General features: G+C 46.7%; 1 protein-coding gene across 1 annotated transcript in view; it reads right to left on the reverse strand.

Moving 5' to 3' along the window:
• The window catches only part of ITPR1 (inositol 1,4,5-trisphosphate receptor type 1), a 162,882-nt gene that overhangs the window by 127,696 nt on the left and 15,518 nt on the right, over window positions 1–19,668 (reverse strand). The window contains exon 3 of the mRNA XM_066558246.1: window positions 16,855–16,925. Coding sequence (XP_066414343.1) covers window positions 16,855–16,925 — 71 coding nt within the window. The remainder of the gene's footprint in view (window positions 1–16,854; window positions 16,926–19,668) is intronic.

Raw genomic sequence — 19,668 nt, forward strand, 5'->3', positions numbered from 1 at the left:
GAGATGAAAAACTTCTTCAGGAAAGGATTATGGGTCCAAACAAAAGATATTGGCTGGCACCAACTCAGTGAATTGTATTTCCATGATCTCTAGCTCTTGCAGAAACAGAGAACCACTAATGAACACAAGTGTCACTGGTGCCCTGTGGCAGCACTTGCACTGTGCAGATTTCCCCTGTGGCTCATTCCAAAAGCTTTGAAGGCTTTTTTTACAAGGTGAAGCCACTGCAGGCATGGTTAAAAATGTGACAAAACCTCTGTATTTGAGGAGAAGCAGATGAGCTGCTGGAGAACCACGTGCACTGCAGAGCAGTTGCTGAGCCAAATCTCTTCCATGACATGTGATAATAATCCTGTATTTTTTACAGGACAATACTGAGGCTGAAGTGTGACAGCAGCTCCGAGCAAGGACAGAACAGCACACAGGAATGGAACAGGTTTGCTGCTCCAGCCCTGAGCTGCACTACTACAGACACTGCCAAGTGTGACAGTTTGCATGCACATTATCTCCATTTCTTGGATGTAACATGTCTGGAAAGTTGTCATCAGCTTGCCCACACTCCCAGACACTGAGTCCCACGTCTGGGGGCACAAATGACCGCTGAACTGAGAGAGCTTCCAGCCTGCACTCCCGGGCTGCTCGTGGATTCTGAGTGACTTCACACACCCCAACCTCGCCCCAGAGAAGATGATTTTCTTACCAAACACCCCTGCGTGGTGCTTTTCCTAATAAATACACCCAAACAGCTGCTGAGTACAAGCCTTAAGCCATATGCCTGTTACATACACAAATCAACTTTTTCACTAAAAATATTTAAACTGAAACTGTTGATAAACCCACTGTGATGGAGCAGATGGATCCGTCAGTTCCCCATCCATCAGAACACCCTTTTGCTAGATTAAAAACTTTGCTAGATTAAAAAGAGGACTTTCAAAGTAATAGATTAAAAATTTGCAGAGGACTTTCAAAGACAGTAGCAGGGTTGTTCTGCACATCCTTGAAGGGGCAGAGTCACAGAATGAACTAGGCTGGAAAAGACTTTGAGATCAAGTCCAGCCTACAAGCAGACACCTCCTCACCAACTACACCATGGCACTGAGAGCCATGTCCAGTCTCTTTTAAAATCAGCTTAAACAGTGCAGAAATGCACACAGGGTGGACAAGGAACTTGACTAAACCCAAAGGGCCATGAAGGCCACCATGCCCATGAGGTTCTCACCTCCTCCCTCCTGAGCAGCGCAGGGAAAGCCACTTTGCTCACACCCTCGCCCACAGCCCATGTGGGCTCTCCCCAAGGGCTGCACAGAGCTCTGGACAGCACCAATTCCCAGGATTGCCTGCAGGAGCAGCCTCGCTGGAGGATCCTCCCCCGGTGCCCCCAGGCAGCTGCTCCTGCCTACTCCCACCCCACGCTCTCCTCCATGGCAACCCTTCCTGCACAGGGGAAATGTGGGAGAGGAGCAGGGATGAGCGCTGAGAGCTCAGCACAGCGGGCACCAGGAGCGCCTGCACAGCCAGGGCAGCACCTCAGCCCTTGTGTCAACTACAGCCAGAGGTGGGACTGGCTCCATGTGAGCCCCAAAAGCCACAGCTGGCAGCTGGACGTGGCACCCAGCACAGCGAGCCCTCCCAGGAGCCTGTCAGAGCTCCAGCAAAGATGGATGGAGAATCCCTGCAGAGCCGTGCCTGAGTTATTCCACTGGGCACCTTCCTCTCCCAACCATCACAAACAGCCAGTCCTATCACCTATTCCTGCCATCCTCAGGAGTGTTAAACAGGGATTAAGAGGTTATTGCAGCCTGACCACAGCTACGTGGCTCCTTCCTGTACACTCCACTAGCTCTGCTCTGGTTTGTATTTACTCAGGATCCGCTCTGGTCTGTGTGCATTTACTCAGGATCCGCTCTGGTCTGTGTGTATTTACTCAGGATGCGCTATGCTCTGGTTTGTATTTACTCAGGATCCGCTCTGGTTTGTGTGTATTTACTCAGGATCCGCTCTGGTCTGTGTGCATTTACTCAGGATCCGCTCTGGTCTGTGTGCATTTACTCAGGATCCGCTCTGGTCTGTGTGCATTTACTCGGGATCCGCTCTGGTCTGTGTGCATTTACTCGGGATCCACTCTGGTTTGTATTTACTCGGGATCCGCTCTGGTCTGTGTGCATTTACTCAGGATCCGCTCTGGTCTGTGTGCATTTACTCAGGACCTGCTCTGCTCTGTGTCTATTTACTCAGGATCCGCTCTGCTCTGGTTTGTATTTACTCAGGATCCGCTCTGCTCTGGTTTGTATTTACTCAGGATCCGCTCTGCTCTGTGTGCATTTACTCAGGATCCGCTCTGGTCTGTGTGTATTTACTCAGGACCTGCTCAAAAGTTCCCTCTGACACATTGAGAAACTCTCACTAGGTGACCTGACTGCTTCAGCAGCAGCTCTGTCCAGAACCAGCTCTCTCCACACCATTCCCAAAGAGCTTGAGGACATAAAACAGCACAAGGCAAATCTCACCCTCGAGGACATTTAGTGCTGTACAGAGGAGCTCAGCATGCATCTGGAACAAAAATCTGGGTAAGCTTACCTTTACACTTGAAAAATGATAATTATTTATAAACAAACATTCTCCTTTCCACTCACCAATATCAGGGCACTAGTATGCCTTTTACACTGTAAAAATCTAAATATTGGAAGTGTGGTTTAAATTAGCACAGTGCACAAGATACTGCCAGTGGATTATCCACCAATAAAAACCACATTTGGAGGCGGAAGAAACTCTGGGAGCTTCCAACACGCGCCACACAACAGATATTCAAAGTAGCTGAGTCACTGTGGGTTTCTGAAATGAGCCTCCACCAGGACTGAAGGAAGGAACATGAAGTGACAGGCACTTCAAAATCTCTGACAGATAAAAGTTTTTCTTTTAAAGTTCCTGAGTTTTTCAGTCTAAGGCTGCAGCTTCTTTACTTCATATTTTTTTCCCCCTTTTATTTTTGGTTTTTGAAGACTTTGATATCAAGCTCCCAACACAATGTTTTACTTCAATCCTGCATTAAACATCAGAGCGAGGACCAGGCTGAGCAGACTTCTAAAAAGCCAGTGCAGACAGACAAATCCAGCAAAGGGACAAGAAAGAGAACAGCAAATGCAAACAGTGCAAATACCTGGAGGGAACACAAGGTACAGCAAGATGGAATTAATTCAGTGTGAGATGCAGGGGTCTCCCCCAAACCTCTTCTGGTTTTAGGCAGGAGCAAACCTTGGGGAAGGATCCTCAGTACAGCACAAATCTATGCAGACATCAGGTAGGAAAATAACACAGAAAGCTCAAAGGAAAGAATTTCTGCTCAGAAAAATCCCCTGTCCCTGGAAATGGCCCGAAAACAAGAACACATTTTTTATGGGTTTTTTTCCCCCCAAAGAACTTTACTTTTTCTCTAAGGTTTTGGGATGTGCTTCTGAATTTCAAAAAATGAAAAACTTGGATATTTTTATATTTTTTCTCAGTAAGGGATTCATGGAGAAGCTGGAAGAACAGAATATTTCTCCTGTTCGATTCTCAACATTGTTTTACTCATTAGTGAGAAGAGTAAGAACTCCATGTGGACCCCACATCTCAAAACCTTGCTAAGATTTCTCCTCCCATCCTTCCACAATCCCCTCTCTCCATTTAGCGGGTGCAGAGGCAGCCCAGGGAATTGTGACACCCCCTCTGGAAACACATCCTGAAACAGCTCAGCCTCAGCACAGCTGCAGGGCTTCCCTCTCAATCAAACACTGCATAAAGGCACAGATTAAATCACATTTCTTCCCTTTACAGCTCTCCCTGCTACTCCTCTGCCTTCAAGGTCCTCCCAGTATTGCTCAGCACTGAGGACTGGGAACACTGAGCAGCTGTGGTGATGTCTTCTGATCTTTCAAGGTAACTGCACCTAAATACTAAAAAATAAACATGAAAACACATCCTTCTTCGGTATTTTTGCATCAGATAAAAACTACAAATTAAATGTCAACCGTGATATTAAAATTAAAAGGATGTGCTGTGAAGTATTAGTGGATATTCAGAGCACAAGCTGCTACAATTAAACATAAAATCATCTCTCTATGTTGTATTCCTTTCTCCTACAATGTTTATTTGTTTATAGTACATATAGAAATATACACATGAACCTGTAAGGAGACTGCAATACAAATAAGCTGTTAAAACCCAGAGTTCTCTGCAGGCAAATTCTGATCCCAATGCAGAATTATCATCTGTCAAGTTGCCCAAATCATCTCAGAACACAAAAACTTGCAGCACATGACAGGCTGCATATGGAAAAAATTATATTTGGGATTAAATCTTAGAGATCATATTTGAAGGATCTTCTCCTCATTGTCATTTTTCATGACCAAGGCCATCTGCCTGACAGGGAGTGGGAGGAAAAATTCTTCACTTATTTTAAAGCTTGTCAATGCCAACCAAGAATGTTATTTGTAAAATCTATATTGCCTTCAGATTTACCTCCAGTCCCCAAGGCAGGAGCTCGGGGTGCTGCCGTTCCTATTTACTGAGGATGCACTTTGCATCAGGGGAGGATCCCTACAGAGCCACCATCCCATAATAGTGCCCAATGTTCCTGGAGCAAACACACAATTCTCATTGCCCAGGAAAATGTGGTGATCGAGTCACTCTTACAGAACCTCAATTTCTGAGCAGGTTTTGTGGCCATCACCTAAACAGGGGACATGATTTGCTTTCCAATCAACAAGGAAAATGCACTTGTGAAGGGCAGAACAAAGTAAGTCAACACTACCCCCAGTAAAGCTGCACCAAAGGCTCCAAAAGCCTCTTTGCTCAATCCTGATGTTAAGATATGAGCAAGAAGTCAAAGGCACGTGGATGCCATAAAAATTTTGCCATAAAAACCCAGTTAAATGTCCCTGGCCGAGCAAGGCTCTGTGCCGAAGCCATTTGTGACCAGGCAGCAGCACAGATCCAGCGCTTGGTGCTGGAAATCAAAGCTGGGAGTGGAGCTTTTGCCGGATCAGCACTGCAATTCCTGCTTTTGGGAGGGGTTTGGGAAAGCGCCCCAGGGAACACCCAGCTCAGCCCTCCCTGCTCCTGTCCTCCCCTTCAGAGGGGACTGAACTCTCCCTCTCTCCCCACTGCTGCTGCTCACACTCCAATAATGCCGAGATTTATTCCTTTTCTCTGACAATAAAGCACAGCTTTAGGGCAGCAGGAGCAGCTGAGGGCTGGAATCCCCAGCCCAAACCAGCCCCTTTGGACTGGCTCCCAGAGGTTTGGGCCACCACCAGCCCCAAGCTCTGCCCCTGGGGCTGCTCAAAGCCAACTGGTGCTGCCTGGAGATCACGTGCTGCTCCAAAGGGAGGGAAGGCATTTTTGCAGCTCTAGCTCAGATTTTTTCCTTTTCAGGATGGCTGCTCCCTCATCCAGCTCCCTCACTTCCTCATGCCTGCAAGTTCTGTGTTTATTTTTTCCTTGTATAATTTTTAACCTCGACAAATAAAAGGGTTGACATTCACTGAATGCAAGGTCCAAGTGCTACCAGATTGCTCCTGCATAGCACAGCTCTGTATCCTCAGTAAAACCCAGCTCAGGCATCATTTGTTCTGGTTCAGGCAGGGGAGGATCCTGTGGCAGTGTTCTCAGCACTGTCATGGTTTCTCTGCTTGCAGGAGATTTCTTCCTCTGAACATCTCACTGAGAGCTACACAAAGGCTCTTCAACCACAACACAAGGAGTTATGTTTCCACTGAACTTCTGTACATTACATAACCAAAACAGATGCTCATTGCCAACACTGAGGCCTCACTGCTGACTATTTTCACAAATTAGGAATGAAGAAGTGTTAGCCCTAGCACACAAGTCCCTCGAGCTCCTCTCTGACTGAAGAGTTGTTCATCAGAATAAAATTTTCAAGGCACACTGCAGTCAGTGTCAACCTGTAATGGCTATTCTGGTGTTTCCATGCTCATGTGAGACATAAGGCTTCTTCTACACATTTGTCAGGGGCCACTAAAGCTAATCCAGGATTTTTTCAGCTCCCTACCCCCAGCTAGCCAGTTGCCAAAGCATGGAAACAAACAGTTTATTCCTCAAGATCCAGTCAGGTGCTTTTCAAGACTGACCTCAAAGCAGCAAATTCCTCTCAGGATGGCAAAACCATGCAAAGCAGTTTTCAGAGACAAGAACCTTCACCAACAGCTCACTTGTTTCCTGGAGTTTGGATCACAAACTTTCGAGTCAGGCAGAAAAGACTGGAGGTTTTTATACACTCAGGCCCCAAACGAGCAGGAGCTTGACAGATCAGCACTGGCACCTGGCTCTGAAGCCAGCAATGTGAAGAACGCAGCTGGAGCTGGAGGAGAGGGATCCCACTCAGGTGCTGACACATGAAACACCACCCTTCATGCTGAAGGATGACTCCAGATCCTGCAAGGAGAAGGGCAGAACATCCCATCCCCAGCAGGGTGGGAAGGGAGGCAGCTGTGAGTGGCACAGGGGGCTTGCTGAGGACACCTGGCAAGGTCTGCAGTCCCTCACAGCACATTTCATGGCTGGCTCTGCTGGCAGCCTCTCCACCCTCCTTCTGACTGCTCTCAAACACAAGCACTCACAGCTTCACCTCCCTGAGACATCACCACTGCAGCCAGGACTCTTCCTCAGTCAGGAACAGGCTGCCCAGAAAATCAGAAGGGAAATTATTTAACTTCTGGGTTGGGTTCCTCTTGGACTAATGACTTCCATGTGGCACTTGGACACAGCACCTGCAGGGCCTCCTTGATATGGGTACTTGGCATATTGATCTCTTGTCTCTGCAAGTAAATAACCTAAACTGAAAATACTTATGAACTGTGACTAGTTTTGAGTATAAAGCCTTATTTTCTAAGTAAAATAATTGAGGTTTTTAGTCTAATTCCTGCTACTGCAAGAAGCACAGAACCTCATTGTGCCCTAAAAGCAAGAAAAAGGAGATGACACAGAACAGACTGAGAAGCTTGACACAGGTGAGCTCCCCAGGGCTGTCCCAGGGATTCACCTGCTCCTTCTGAGCAACCAAACACCTCACAACCACAGCAAGGCAAGGGATGAGAGGAAATCACACCTGGCCACAGAGACATGTCAAGGGGAAAAAGCTTTAGAGGCCAGATGTGGCTCCCTAAAGCTTACTGGGAAAGGCAGACCTAAAAACAAAACTCCTGAAGCATCAACATGCAAATCTAGGTGTGAACTGGAGGCTCCAGGAGCACGGATCACACCTTCCCTGGGTGCTCATCAGCAATCATCAAGCCAAGGGGAGCCAGGAGGCTGTGCCTGAGGCTCAGTGCTGCAAGTGTCAGCACTTCCAAGCTGCAAATGCTGTTCTGAACCAAACCTGAGTGTGTTTGGCACCAAATGTTTGTGCTCCCACACACCCAGCACAGCCCACAGCTTAGGCCTGGGAATGTCTTCAAGGGAACTGCAGCTGCTTTAGACTGAATACAAGCACTTCTAACCTCAGCTACAAAGCCCTGCCACAAGAGCTGATGATCCACTGATAATTTGAATTCACTGGCCATTAAATTCCAAAAGCTCCCACCAAAGTGGGAAGCATCATTTAGATGATCCTTGCCTAAAAACACTTGCCCTGTGTATTTTGGTGTCTTCAAGCACCCAACAGCAGGTGAACATAGCTCCAAAAACACCAACAGAAGTGAAGAACAGACAGCCCACCCAGCCTCCCACCCCAGCCTTGCCTATTTTCTATTTTTTATATTTATGCCCAAATAACCAGCTTGCACAGAAGAAAACAATAATTCATCACAACTCCTGTACTGCAAAGAAACAAATATTTGGCTCCAGGTTACCACAGTTGGATAAAACCTCACCCAGGGCCAGGTCAGTGAGCCTGGGCACAATAAATGCACCTCAGAGGTGTTCTGGACTGCCAGCAGGATTTTACACCCCACACCTCACCTGAGGCTCTCAGCACTTGAGATAATGGATGTACAGCTCAAGATGTTCCCAGTACCTGGGGGACTCCTGTCCTCACACACAGAGGGTTTTTCCACACAATTGATGACATGATCCATCTGTCTGCATCCTTCTGAAGGAGTGAGGCTCCTTCCTCTGCAGAGCAGAGCCCGTGCTGGCAGCAAACACAACACCCACCCTGAGCTTCACCTGAAGGTCCTCTGGAAGTGCCTGGGATTGCTGAGGCTCCCCAGCACCTCAATCCTGCCAGCTCACAGAACAGACTCTGAGAGCCTCTCAAAAGAACAGAGCACAACTGATGGGGTGCACAGAGGAACACACTTGACTACTCTAAATATTAAGCAAGCCACAAATTTTAATAACTTTGCTATATTAAAAGATAGGCACCAATGTCACCCCACCCCCACAATTCATCAAGGCATTTCACTCCCTTGGGCTCTTGTGACTAAGTATAATATTTCATTAAATATCCTGTTCATACTGGCTTATGTACTAGGGAACACACTAATTTTAGAAAACTGATTAGCTAGTTCTTTCTAACTGAATGTTATTGTAGCTAAGGTCAGATTTTGCACTGAAACTATGGCAACAAAGCCACAGTATTCTTTTGTCTACAAGGTTGGGACCAGGTTTATTAACACAACTGCTCTACTTAATAGCTCAGCACTGCTTTTTGGCAATCCCTTCCTCGATCCTACCTGAAATACCCTGAGCTTTCCACGGGGAAAAGGCTCAGACCTGCAAGAGTTGAGAAAGAATGAGCGCTCAAAAGAGCATTTTGTTTATTTCTTCTGTTTTGGGCACAGTCAAACCCCCCTTGTCCCACACAGGGACACATCAGGATGGAACTGCCACCCTCATTTGCAGAGGGACAGATCAAACTTCTCCCCAGGAGAAACATAATAATAAATTAAATCCCCATCCTTCCTCTGCTGTACCTGAACCAACAGATTGGGTTTCACACAGTGTTCCAGTTATGCATATTAATGGCACTTTCTGTTTCAAAGGGGCTTTGCTCTGCCTTCATCTCCATGCAGACATCCCAGATGAAAGCTCTGGGAGCCCACAGGTTGGCAGACAGCTGTTTGGGAACAGAATTCCAGGGAAACACAGCCCAGCCAGTGCCTGTGCCCCAGAGCCAGCCCCTCCTCTGTCCCCAGCTGTCACACCAAGCTGCTCAGGCCCTCTTGATCTGTGCCACACAGACCCTCCCCACCCATCCCAGCGCCCATCAGCGGGACACAGACAAAATCCTGAGCACCAGCAATCACTCAGCCAGGCATTTCTCTCTGCTAAGCACATCAGCACAGAACCCCTGCAGGGTTTGGGGTGGAAGGGACCTCAAAGCTCATCCCATTCCCAGCCTGCCATGGCAGGGACACCTCCCAGTGCCCAGGAACCATCCAGCCTGGCCACAGCTGCTCTGGGTAACAAAGTGCCACAGAGTCAGGATGTCTTTGGGATATCCTGGTACTCCACCACAAATAACTTCCCACAAACTTGTCTGGCTTCACAGGCCAGTAAGGAACCACTGCAAGAGATGTGGGGAATGAAATAAAACCAGCTTTCCAATTCACTCTCCACAATAAAAAAACCCCAACCAACCTTCCCTTGGATTCCTGCATTCCCCCTGACCAGGGCATCCCCAAGCCATAGCAGATACAAAGCAAACTTTTTTGTATTTGCATTGAAAAGCAACACTTCCAGCTTCCCAGCTTTTTAAAATATCTAAATGCTGCAGTGGCAATTGTCCCCAACATCTGCTTGCACGTAGGCTGCAGTGGGCTAAAGTTTCACAATTCAGAGGCAGGATTCAGGATTTCTTCATCTTATAAAGGGCAGCAAATTCAAATGCATACAAGCAGTTGGCAGTTTTCTAGTGCAGCTCTATAAATACTGAAAGATTCCTCATCAAGGCAGCAAAATGTATTTTAGATTTAACTACATCCTAATTCAGCAAGACTGAAAGATTTTTTTTTTTACTCAAAATGCTCAATGCTTCAATTTTGAATTAAAAAATACAGGCACAACAACAGACTGTATTTTTATCATTTTTCTTTTCCATCAAACAACTTAAAACAACTTACTTTGATTTTACACTTCTTATTTTGATTTTTACTCGTTCTGAAAGGGGGGTAAAGAGGCATCTTTTTTCTTTTTATGGTGTTTGGCTGTAAAACAGAAGTTGGTTTAAGTGGGTATTGACTATTATGCTCCACTTTGTACTTCTGGTATTCAGCACAGGCATTTTAATCTGACTTGGACATCTCAAAATTGGAAAGGAGTTTCTATTGCAAGTGATGGATGTCTCTGCAAGAAGGCTTTGGCCTCAGCACTCAGGCACTCCCCGAAGTTCTGCTTCCTGCATGAAAAACAAATCCTGCTATTTGAACTGCTACTATCAGAGGGAGAAAAAGAAGCCATATTTAGACTCCAGTTTAAATATTCCTTAAAGGAACCCAGGCACTTTAATACTGAATGCAGTCAAGCATTTTGGCAGCATTAGAAACTCCATGTTCAGAGGGAAAGGAAGCCCAGACCTGGCTGTGCAGCTCAGGTCTATCCCATCCTGTTCCAGCTCAAACCTCTGCAGAACACCCACTCCAACTCAGCTGAGAGAGTCAAACAACTCAGGCTACTTCACATCAGAGTTTAAAAAGCTTTCACCACAGCAGACCAGGAAAAGCGTGCATGGAGAGCACCAGGATTCAAGGCTGCCCACAGGAGCCTCAGGCTGATCCTGATCCCACAGAAAACTCCTGATGAACGCAGGGGTGGCACTGAAGCAACCCAAAGGGCACTATTTGCTCTCATACTCCTCCAAAACTAGCAGGCAGAGGGACCTGGCTATTTGTTTTAGCTTGTTTTTTAATTTTCAGAAGTGTTTGGGAAAATTAACTCTGTGACCCTCCAGATGAAAGAATCCCTAATCTCAGCCCTAATGCCCAAGCATAAACAAGCTTGCCCTGGCTAAATAAGGGTAAATAATGTGTATGTGTGCAACAGAATGGCAGAGCCTCCAGCAGACCTGCATGAATCACAGATTTCCTTCATATTTTTCCTTCATATGGAGTTTCCTTCATTCAGCACAAAGCAGGAGTGGGGAGGCTTCATATCAGTGATGGCAAAGCTGTGAAGGATAAAATAGAAACCATTTCTGCCAGGGAGAAGCAGATTGACTTCATCAGGGCTGAGCACAGGGATAACTCAAGAACACCCATCAAAACTGTGGATATTGGAAGGAATTGTTGTCTGGGAGGGCGGGCATGCCCTGGCACAGCTGGGGCTGCCCCTGGATCCCTGGCAGTGCCCGAGGCCAGGTTGGGAAGGTGTCCCTGCCCAGCAGGGCTGGCACTGGATGAAATATAAAGTCCCTTCCAACTCAATCCATTCCATGAGCCATACTAAATTCAGTTTTTATAGCCACATCATTATAAATTAAAGCTGCCTGGGGAGTTCCCCCCGCTGCAGCTCCGAGGCTGAGCCCCCAGGGCTGGCCCCCAGCACCTGCAGAGGCAGCAGCCACAGGAGCACAGCGTGGATTAGGATCAAAAGAACAAACAGAATTTGAACTACTCCTCTTCTGCTTCGCCATGAGGGTATTTTAAGTCTAAGATATGGGTTCATTCCTTGAACATCTTGCCAAAAAAAGAGTGTTGCCCAGCAACTACTAAAACAATGTTCTGGAAGGAGGGAGCTGCTGGACAAATTAACCCAGTGAGTGCCCTTTTTGCCAGAGTTTCCAGCAGCTATTGCAGAGCTGCTGGAAGGCTGGCAGACAGCTCTGCATCCCAAATAAAGAGCTGTAAGGAATTTCCTGAGAAGCCTGTCAGCCAGACTGTTTTGCTGTAGTAGCAGTGTCTTGCATTAAACAAACACGTTTGGCTCGGTGCAGGGCTGTGCTCCAGCACCAAAGAACACAAATAAACCTCTGCAAATGCCCAGTCCATGTCCCTGAGAGCACACAACAGCAGCCTCAGCACCAATGAACACAAATAAACCTCTGCAAATGCCCAGTCCATGTCCCTGAGAGCACACAACAGCAGCCTCAGCACCAATGAACACAAATAAACCTCTGCAAATGCCCAGTCCATGTCCCTGAGAGCACAGAGCAGCAGCTCCACACCAATGAACACAAATAAACCCCTGCAAATGCCCAGTCCATGTCCCTGAGAGCAGCAGCTCCAGCACCAATGAACACAAATAAACCCCTGGAAATGCCCAGTCCTGCTCACTGAGAGCCCAGAGCAGCAGCTCCAGCACCAATGAACACAAATAAACCCCTGGAAATGTCCAGTCCATGTCCCTGAGAGCCCAGAGCAGCAGCTCCAGCACCAATGAACACAAATAAACCCCTGGAAATGCCCAGTCCTGCTCAGTGAGAGCCCAGAGCAGCAGCTCCACACCAAACCTCCAGCCCTGGGCTCTGCTGCAGCTCCTGCACCAGGGCAGGGCTGGGTGGCACCTGCAGAATAAGGAACTGTGTGTGTGTTTCAGCAGGAATGATTTCCAGTGGAGATTCCAGCCCAGCCGAGGGTCAGCTCCAGTTCACACTTCCCACATCAATCCATGCACGTTCAAAGGAAATTCATTTATAGCCCCTCTTCAGCTATGGCAATTAGAGCTTCATAAAAACACTAAATGTCTTTTCTGTTTAAAGAAGTGCAGATAACTAAGGGAATGTCACACTCCTTCTTTTTTTGGAGACTCACACAAGCAGGATTTCTTCCAGGAATCTCATCTGTACACAGCACATTTACAACAGTTAAGTAAAAAAACCCTTATTTTGCATATTAACATTATTTTAAAAAAACACTAATGAATGCACTCTTCAGTCTTCACATTTTGAAAAGCAATTTTAGAGGACTTTTGAATTGTTTGGAACTGAAGGCACAAAGGGCCAGAGAAATGCTGTACTTGAAAAAAAACCCAAACACACCCAAACCACTGCATTTAAAGTGGACATAGAAAGCCAGAATAAAAAAAAAAAAAATCCAGTGAAATCTTAGACCATAATTGCCATCCAACCTCAAACCACTGACCTCAGGTGCTAAATAATTCTGCTTGGGATGGAAAATAGCAAGAAAAAGAATCAGCCTTCACACCTTCCACTGATCAAATGAATATTTTAATGACCTAGAGGCACCACAGCATTTAACATGTGAAATAACTGCAGGTAAACACTCACAGGAACTTGAGTGTGCTGCACTACCTTCTTCTGGAGCTCCTTCCAACTCCAGCACTTCACTTTTTTCCATCTAATAACGCTGGAATTATTTTTTCTTTTACCAACTGTCCCCTTTGCACTTCTTTTACCAACCGTCCCCTTTGCACTTCTTTTACCAACCGTCCCCCTTTGCACTTCTTTTACCAACCATCCCCTTTGCACTTCTTTTACCAACCATCCCCTTTGCACTTCTTTTACCAACCGTCCCCTTTGCACTTTTACCAACCATCCCCTTTGCACTTTTACCAACCATCCCCTTTGCACTTCTTTTACCAACCATCCCCTTTGCACTTTTACCAACCATCCCCCTTTGCACTTTTACCAACCATCCCCTTTGCACTTCTTTTACCAACCATCCCCCTTTGCACTTTTACCAACCATCCCCCTTTGCACTTCTACCAACCATCCCCTTTGCACTTTTACCAACCATCCCCCTTTGCACTTCTTTTACCAACTGTCCCCTTTGCACTTCTTTTACCAACCATCCCCCTTTGCACTTCTTTTACCAACCATCCCCTTTGCACTTTTACCAACCATCCCCTTTGCACTTCTTTTTCTCCACACTCCAGCCCTGAACATCACCCCCTCTCTGACTCCCAGCTGCCTCTTGCCCCTCACCCTTTCCAGGGCTCCCCCAGCACCAGCTCCATCTGTCAGCCAGCTTTTCCCACCACTTCTGTCAACAAAGGCAGTGCTGGTGTCCCCAGGATGCCTCTGCTCCTGCCGTCCCTCCAGCTCCAGCCCATCCTCCTGCCCCACCACGCTCACTCCCAGGTTCCCTCTGTGCCTCCAAGCCAGTCCTCCTCCAAGCAGTGATTTCCCAGCACACAAACCCCAGCTCAGCTGGGAAGGGGCTGTTTTTAGGAACACATTCCTCAGGCAGGGCTATTTTCACACCAGCAGCAGGTTAGCAGTGTTTACTGACAGAACATACTCACATTTAGGCACTGCTGCCAAATCCCTCTCTGCAGGCACAGGGGTGGTGCACACACCCCCACTCTGTGCACAGCAGCTCTGCTCCATTTCAAGGGGCTGAAGAGGAAAGAAAATCCCCCACCCTCTGGAGCAGGGCCTTGCTGCTGCCACCAGATGCAAGGGATTAAATGTAGCCTTGGCAACATGACTTTTTACAACCTGAAGCACCTGTGGTTAGGGGAAAAAGTAGGGTGGATTCATTCTGCCACTGGATAGACAGGCTTGAGTTTCACACTGAATTTTCTTGGAATCATCTATGCATATCTAAGCAGACAATCTTGCTTCTAGAGATCTCTCCTCACGTTGATTAAGCATGAAATTTGTATTTACAACAGTTTTACATCTGCCCAGAGAGGACAGAGCTGCTCTAAGAAGCTCAGAATGACTTCTCAAAAAAATGGTACCAAAAAGAAGATCCCCAAGCTGGGCCAAAGGTGACAGGCTCAGGGTCCCTCCCAGAGGGGACTGACCTGCACCTGGACACCTTGGAGCACAGGGACATAAAGCAAGTCACAGAACCACAGCGGTGTTACCCAGTCCTCTGTAAGGGTACAATCCAAGTCACTTCCATTTGATTCATTTTCTTCTTGTTCCAAGAAGATTTCAGAACATTCCTTCATAATGAATGTGAACCAGTGCCTGACACCAGTCCTCAGGCCTGCAGCTGCTGTGATGACCAGCATGATTCCCAGGATGGCTTGGGCTGGAGGGGACCTCAAACCTCACCCCCTTCCAGCCCCTGCCATGGCAGGGACACCCTCCCCGAGCCCAGGCTGCTCCAAGCCCCACCCTGCTACATAAAAATGGAGTATTTTCCATTTCTGGTGAGGATGAGGTGATAAACTCCACAATTACTTCTTCTGAACATATTTATCACAGAAAGCATTTTATCTCAGACTACACTTACAAAGTATGTGTATAAATAAGAGAAAAGCCTGCTAAAATTTTATGACTTTTGTTGCCATTTACCATTAAGCATAAACCTCCCCATGAAAGCTTCACTGAAGTAACTACAAAGGTTGGAAAAGGTTCACACCATTCTTTCTCCCTGTATAAATTATAAGTAATATGAGAACATTTACAATGTCTAACCACGGTGTTTTATGTCAGACAAATGTCTCTCTGTACTTGCAGTTCCTAAACTGTGCTAGCAAGAATTGCCTTTTTCTCATTCTTTCCTCTCTCTCTGTCTCTCCCTCCGCCTCCCGCTGCACCCAGCAGTCTCAGTCAAATCTGCTTTTATTCTTCCATACAATTTTAACATCAAGAACGCCTCAAAAGTCAAGGCTCTGCTTCACATAACAACATTGTTCTTTCTTGGAGAGCTTACCACTGAATGCTGAACCTTCCCCAGGTTGCCTCTTTGGTATTTCAATTATCAGCTCTTCAGTTTTCCAGGAAAAAGGGAGAAAAACCAACAAGAGCTCACAGACTTCAGCAATATTTTAAAAGGAGAGCTTCATTGTACGTGACATCGTGTCATGGCAAAAAAACCCCAGAACCACCCAAATACCAGCAAGCAAAAACCAGCAGTACAGATTGTACACGATTTTCAAGGGCAATCACCTGCAGTTCTGGCCAAACCTGAAGAGAATTATGGTGATTCTGAGACCCTGATAAAGGCAAAGCATAACCAAGGAAACAGATTCATCCAAAGAAAGAAGGCACAGGTGCTGCTACACCTGAAACAATAAAATCCAGACCAAAATTGTAGAATATTTGGCTGAGTTATCCTCTGGGTGCAAGATGCAACCCAGGGGTGAGAAAAAGAATTCGAGGTCTTTGCAAACAAACCCCAGTGAGTGCTTCTCTTGTTGTCTGAGGCCTTTCTTGAACAAGTTAGCCCTTGCCAAACTGAAAAGCAGAGCACTAATTTCTTATCACTGAGCATAAGTTTCCTGGCAGAATGAAAGCAAAGCCCAAGGTAGCTCATATCAAATTAGGTCAGATAACAATAGCTGTGGCCTACACTTGCTCCTTTTTTTCCTCCTCCCTGAGGTTTGGTACTGGGTAATTAGAAAGAAGGTGTGATAGAATGGAGAAAAAGAAATTAAATTCCTAGGGACTGTGAACATTTGGATAGATCTGAAAAGCAAACAACTGACAGCCTCAACCCCATCCCCTCACACAGCTTTCTTCATTCCTGTTTGGCTGGGACAGAGTTAATTTTTTCCTTGCAGTAGCTGGTAGAGCCACATTTTGGAGCTGTTGCTAGCACAGGGGTGTTTCAGTTACACTGAGCAGATCTCTGCTCCCCACCTCCCTGTGAGGGCTGGGGGGGCGCAGCCAAGCCCATCACAGCAGCACACAGAGCTGGCAGTGCCTGCAGAGGTGGCATTTCTCTCGGCCCAGCACCTGCCTGCCCATGGGAAATGGGGAATCAATTCACTCTACTGCCTTGCTGCTGGCTGAAGCTGCTCCTTTATCTACTGAACTGCTTTGTCTGAACACTCTTCCTCCTCTCCCAATTCTCTCTGCCATCCCCCTGGGTGGGGCTGACTCAGGTTAAACCACCACAGACATTCAACACACACATTTTTCCTCGTGGGTTGCCATCCATGGAAGAAGATGACACTAAAATATGCCACAGAAAGCACAGAGGTCAGAAATTGTTACAGAGCACTGCACAAAAGAACCATTTCTAGGCAGAAGGGTAAGGAGCTGTCTGACAAACTTACCTCTGAATTTTTTGGGTGGGTTGTTAAGATCACCTGCTTCTGGCTGTACCACACACCGATCATCCACAAGGCTGCAAAGAAATGAGCAGTGAAGTGAGATCCCATCCCCTGCAGCCCCCTCCATCCTCACCAACAAAACCAAAGTCGTTCACTTGCAATATTTCATCCGAGTGGCCACTTCAGCAGAAGACATTCCCCAAATGCCAACTTATGCCAGATCTTTCTAAGAAGCATGCAGCTAATTATTACTGTTGCCCAGAGCTTTGCTCCTGGGAGGTGGGACAATAAATAAGTCATTGCTCCTGTGTTCTGCATCATCCTTATGTGCCCTGCTCGAGGTGCAGACAGAACAGCCCATATTCTAGGGAGGTGACAGACAGCCTCAGGACAGCTCCTGCCTCTTGGACAGATTTGAGTCACGCTGCAAATGTGTTTGTATGAATAGAGAACAGGAAAATATGACAGCTATGCAAAGTGGACACTGACCCTGTGAGCCCTCAAGTATTAAGAAATGGCAGGAGGAGTCACTGCCACAATAAAAATTGACTCCTGAGAGAAAGGAAGGCACAAATGGACCCTCCTGCTCACCAGGTGAGCTGAGGGATTGAGCCAACCTCCTCCTGTTCTGCCAGGAAGAAGGGGAGCTGGACAAGCAAAACCAAGAGATTCCAAGAGGGAATGCCAGGACAGAGCTGTCTGTCCCTGCACAACCCCCACAGGGTCAGCTGAAATCCCACAGAATAAAGGGAATAGGTAGGAAGCCCCTGTTCCCACTGCTCTGCCTGAGCAGCTTTGGATCAAGGTGGAATTGGGCTTTTCCCAAACTGGAAAATTGCACCTGTAACCAAACACTTTGGGGCTTGATTTGATCCTAAATGACTCAATTTGGCCCCTTACAACCAATCTGTCAAAGAGGCTTTCTACACAAACGTAGAAAGTAAAACTCCAAGGTCAAAGGTTTGAGAGGTCCATTCTCATGCAGAATCAACTGGAGGAAGACTGAGACCTAGAATATGAGAGTTGTTCCTTGCAGAGGCTGCTCACATGCAGGGAGCATCTTCAGACAACAATTAGAGAAAATAAGGAAGTGCATGAAAATTAAGAGATCAGAGAAATTAAGAGGGCTCAACAGTTTTATGCATCTAAGATTTGCATATGCAAACATTCAGAGTGAATTGCTTTTTCCCCATGGATTTTCTCCCTACTCAGTACTATATATATATATATATTTATATATAGGTGCCCCAGCATGAATGGTATTAACATTTGAGCTGAAGCACCTGCTTCTGGTGAACAAAGGGCCAAAAATATCCAGGAAATAGGTTACTCTGATCAGCCCATACAGATAATCTCAGTGCAATGCATCCCTCTCATCTGAGATTAAGGTGAAAATAAAGAGGAACTTCCCAAACTAGTAAGAGGAAAATTTTCCAGAGTGAGAAACACGAAAGAGGATAGATTGTACACCAGTAATCATCATGATGACAGCACTGAGTCTGGGAAACAGCAAGAGTCAAGTTCTGATTAAGCAACATGTCATAGGAATATTCAATAGGAACACTCTTCAGAGATTTAGGACAGCATTAGAATGTAGAGTGAGTGGTATCTGCTCCTCAACCTTCAGGAACCACATAACAAGTCATTACACATCGTTATGACATCAGACTGTCAAAACTCCACATCGGCTGGAGGACAATTACACCAAATCTTTCCTTTGCTGCTTTAATTTTCTCCAGGACAAAGACTAAATTAAATATGGGACAAAACTAATTTGATTACAGAGGCTTATTAAGATGATAATGCATTTCATGTTTCACATAGCAATTAGGATTTCTGGCTTAAATTAGGCTCAGAGATATGTGGCCATTATATAATGCAGTTACCTTAAAACAGCACTAACCAAATCAAAGAGGAGGCCTGAACACAGAGGGGTCCTTAGGCCTGCCATGAGAACGTCTCATCAAGCCCAGGAAACACACGTGCTTGGGGCCTGTCATGTCCACAAGGACCAGCCATGGTGAAAAACATCTGCTCAGCAATGCCCTCAGAAGCCACAGCCACTGCATACTGTTCATCATGCACTGCATGGGATCCACATGGCAGAACAACTTTCTACTTGGCCTGCAGTTATTGACTGCCAAACTCGCTTCAGGACTGGGAAGAGAAACAATAGGCAGCTGTAGAGGATAACTCATGTTGCCAGTGTTCAGCAGATAGTATTTGGCCCGTCACACAGCTGATCCAGGGCTGCACAGTGCACGTGGCATATTTGACCAGGACCTGGGAAATTTGTCAAATACATTTGCCAAATACTATTCGACCAACCCTACTTACTACATCCCTTGCTTTTATCATACCTTCTCTCCTTTCTGGCAGCATCCCATATTTTCTTCTCTTTCCTATAATAGATCATGGTGCATCTTCAGTGTCTGCTTCCTTCTCTGCCCCCTTATTTTCCAGAATCCTAATAGCTAGAGGACTAAACCTACAAGTTAGTTTGGAGTCACTCGGGTGAGATTGCAGCCCATCGTTTCCTGGGGAGGCACTTACCAGGATGCTGGCTCTGTACCCTGCTTGGGAGCTCCAATTACCAGAGGCATCTGGGCTGTAGGCATCAAAAAATGTGCTGTGACTGTACCCACCCTGAGGCCCCTGGGGCTACTGGAAATGAGAGAGAGCAGGTTGTGTGTGTGCCCCTGGCTGGGCACAGCCCCGTGTGCCCCTCACTGCTCCTGCCCTGGGGAACAGGGGCCAGAGGTGCTCCTGGAGCTTCTCCCCAGGCAGCACCCAGCTCCTGATGTTTGCAGAGGTTCC

This window comes from Molothrus aeneus, chromosome 12, assembly GCF_037042795.1.
Source record: "Molothrus aeneus isolate 106 chromosome 12, BPBGC_Maene_1.0, whole genome shotgun sequence".
NCBI classification, from domain to species: Eukaryota; Metazoa; Chordata; class Aves; order Passeriformes; family Icteridae; genus Molothrus; species Molothrus aeneus.